General features: G+C 46.5%; 1 protein-coding gene across 1 annotated transcript; it reads left to right on the top strand.

The window, feature by feature from the left end:
* The first annotated feature begins 1655 nt into the window (after positions 1-1655).
* On the top strand, positions 1656-2925 carry LOC101272726 (putative monooxygenase p33MONOX). The gene has a single exon (XM_033418141.2). It carries the CDS (start codon positions 1984-1986, stop codon positions 2860-2862), a length of 879 nt encoding a protein of 292 aa, XP_033274032.1. The 5' UTR covers positions 1656-1983; the 3' UTR covers positions 2863-2925.
* The last annotated feature ends 224 nt before the right edge of the window (positions 2926-3149 follow it).

Genomic DNA, 3149 nt, shown 5'->3' with positions numbered 1-3149 from the left:
AATAACCACTTCAAATTGCTATGCCAGGAGAAACCACTCTTACCTAATTGGCTGCCAAGGCTCATAAAGCACCTCTGTGCCACTGGTAATTCATTGCTCTATTGATATGGTAACTCACAGTGATATTTTCTGGCTGTCATCTTTTACACTCACTGATGCTCACTTCCTTCAATTTTTACATCCAGTAGTTCCAAAATTAAAGGCTATGTCTTGGCCATACGATTTTTAGTAGGTTCTTTACAAGTTCTCCTAAGTGGATTTTCTCTTTGTCTATACCACACACATACGCACACATATGCATGCATGCATGTACACACACACAGACTTTAAATGGTTGAATATATTCTTCTCCGAGTAGAATTTTTTCATTAGATGTAAAACATTTCATTTTCATACGGATCTACAGTGCCTTTTAAAGCTACTCCAAAGCCTCATTATGTGACACATTGGTGATCAAACCACTTTATCTCACAATGCCAGAATCTTTACAAGATCACAGCTAATGACTTCGTTTCCAGCATGGTGTCATGTGGCTCAGTTCCCAGAACCAAATCATATCTGTCAGTTCTTTTCACAGGAGCACACATCTTCTCTGTTGGTATAGAGTGTCATGCAGTGGCCGGCACTGTGCAACGGCAAACAGCTCATATCAGGACCCTCCGTCTCCTTCCCCCAGATGACTCTGCACGAGGTGAAGAAGAACGTTCACACCTGCCAATTCTGCCAAATTTCAGCCTCTCAGGCCACACACTAGTTCATTTCACATTCTCAGGAGTGTGAAGAGCTGTCTTTTGGCAGCAACCTGACTGTCCTCTACTACCTCGGAGGAAAGTAGAATTCATCTTTCCTAGTAGAATGGAGAAAAGTTTGAGACATGATGGGAAATGGTTCCTGCAGGGAGAAAAGTTTCCTTGGATGTGTCAAATCACTGTTAGCTTCAGTAAACATGGCGACTCAGCTCCAAGTGGGTCAAACTCCTCATTCCTCTCAACACCACTTCCTGAGACATTACAGGACACGAGCAAAGGGTGGAAACTTGATCAATGAGGTTTGTGGAACCCAAGGATGGCCAGGTTAAACGCCACAAAGAAATTAGTTATACAGAAATCAGTCCACTTCAGCTATAGGGCTGCCACATCAACCACAGCTTACAACTGTGTTTGAAAAAATGTACATTTGGATTGTTTTCCAGAAAGTGGCTATGACATTATACCCTGACTGCATTTGCCTTTGAAAAAAAATAATACAATATTCTGTAAAACGGTCCAGCTTACAATGACAAGCTATTGAACTTACTGCCTGCATCTACCTCACAGATCTTAAAGTAACTCAAAAGAGCCATCTGAATGATTAAACAGTAATCTGTTTGCAAAATCATTTTGTCCACCAAAAATCACCTCCTAACATCCTGAGACCAATCAGTTCCTCCCTGGGTTTTTTTAAGCCAGAATTCTACAACTAACATGGAAAAAGGCCACATTTTTTTCTGACAGTGGTGTGAACTTTTTAACTTTTCTAGTTGTTGCTTCATTAAGGATCATATTCTTGAAATTTTCAAAAGAAATGTTATTGCTGTCAAGTCAGCACTCAGCATTCATGTAAATGATGTGATGCTGTGATTCATAATAAGAAATATATTTTTGGGTCCCTCCCTGGTTGGTGCTCGGGGCCTTCTGTGTTGCCACGGGCACAGTGCTGCTCACACCATGGCTTGGGTCATGAATGCGCCACAGCCTCTCGAGAGACGTGGGTCCTCGGAGCCTCTTTAGTGCCGGAGCTCGGGCCGCAGGCGACTCCGCGGAGGTGAAAAAACAGAACCTCTGGAATGGATGGACTCTTCCCGAGCAGCTTTGCTAATTTGCAGCAGCTGGACAATGCTCCTCTTTAACACCTGTCGGCATAATCTTCACATCATTTCACTCTGGTGGCAGGGACTCAGCTCTGAATTCTGTATAGAAAAAGCACCTGGATCCCAGTCTTTCAATGGCTTCGAGACAACCAGAAATGCCTGCCCTTGAGCCTAGGGGGCCTCTAGGCAAGATGTCCCTGCCCATCGGGACGTACCACCGGGCATTCAGCTATGATGATGCCCTGGAGGACCCTACGCCCATGATTCCTCCTCCATCAGACATGGACAGCATCCCCTGGAAGCCAGTGATTCCAGAGTGCAAGTATCAGCACCTCGCCAAGGTGGAGGAAGGAGAGGCCAGTGTCTCGTCCCATGCCCTGCCATCGGCCACTGACGGTGCGGACAAGGTCCCCGTGGTGAAGGCTAAAGCTACCCATGTCATCATGAGGTTTCTGATCACAAAACAGACCCAGGAGAGTATTCAGCGTTTTGAGCACCAGGCAGGGCTGAGAGATGCTGGCTACACACCCCACAAGGGCCTCACCACCGAGGAGACCAAGTACCCTCGAGTGGCAGAAGCACTCCACAAACGAAAGCTCCAGAGTGGAGAGATAACAAGAGAGGAGAAGCAGCCGGCCTCCACCCAGTCCACCCCAAGCAGTAACTCCCACTCTTCCCCTAAGCAGAAGCCCAGAGGCTGGTTCACTTCTGGTTCTTCCACAGCCTTACCTGGCCCCAATCTTAGCACCATGGATTCTGGAAGCGGGGAAAAAGACAGAAGCTCGGCAGATAAATGGAGCCTCTTTGGACCAAGATCCCTCCAGAAGTCTGATTCCGGAGGTTCTGCCATCCAGGCCTACAAAGGAGCCCAGAAGCCTTCTCCAGTGGAACTGATCTGCATGCAGGCCACCCGAATGGCCGAGGATCCAGCAGTGTTCAAGCCACCCAAAATGGACATCCCAGTGACAGAAGGGAAGAAACAGCTGCCGCGGGCCCACAATCTCAAACCGTAGGACTTGAATGTTCTCACACCCACTGGTTTCTAGAGCTCTTTCTGTTCCAGGGACTCTGGATAGAGGGTGTCTTGAGCCCAGCTCCCCTTCACCTTGGCTCTGACATAGGAAAAGTTTTGTTTTGTCTTTTAAAATTTCTCTCAAACTGAGGCTAGAGCTGGAGACATAATTGATTTTTGAGAAACATTAGTGCAAAGTTTGTCCTTGTGCAGAAGAAGCCATTTTGTACTGCTTTAGTTTAAAGTTAGACTAAACCTCAGCAGTGATGTATGGAGACCTCATTACCT

This window comes from Orcinus orca, chromosome 5 (assembly GCF_937001465.1).
Source record: "Orcinus orca chromosome 5, mOrcOrc1.1, whole genome shotgun sequence".
Taxonomy (NCBI): Eukaryota; Metazoa; Chordata; class Mammalia; order Artiodactyla; family Delphinidae; genus Orcinus; species Orcinus orca.
This window is presented reverse-complemented; position numbering and strand designations above follow the sequence as displayed.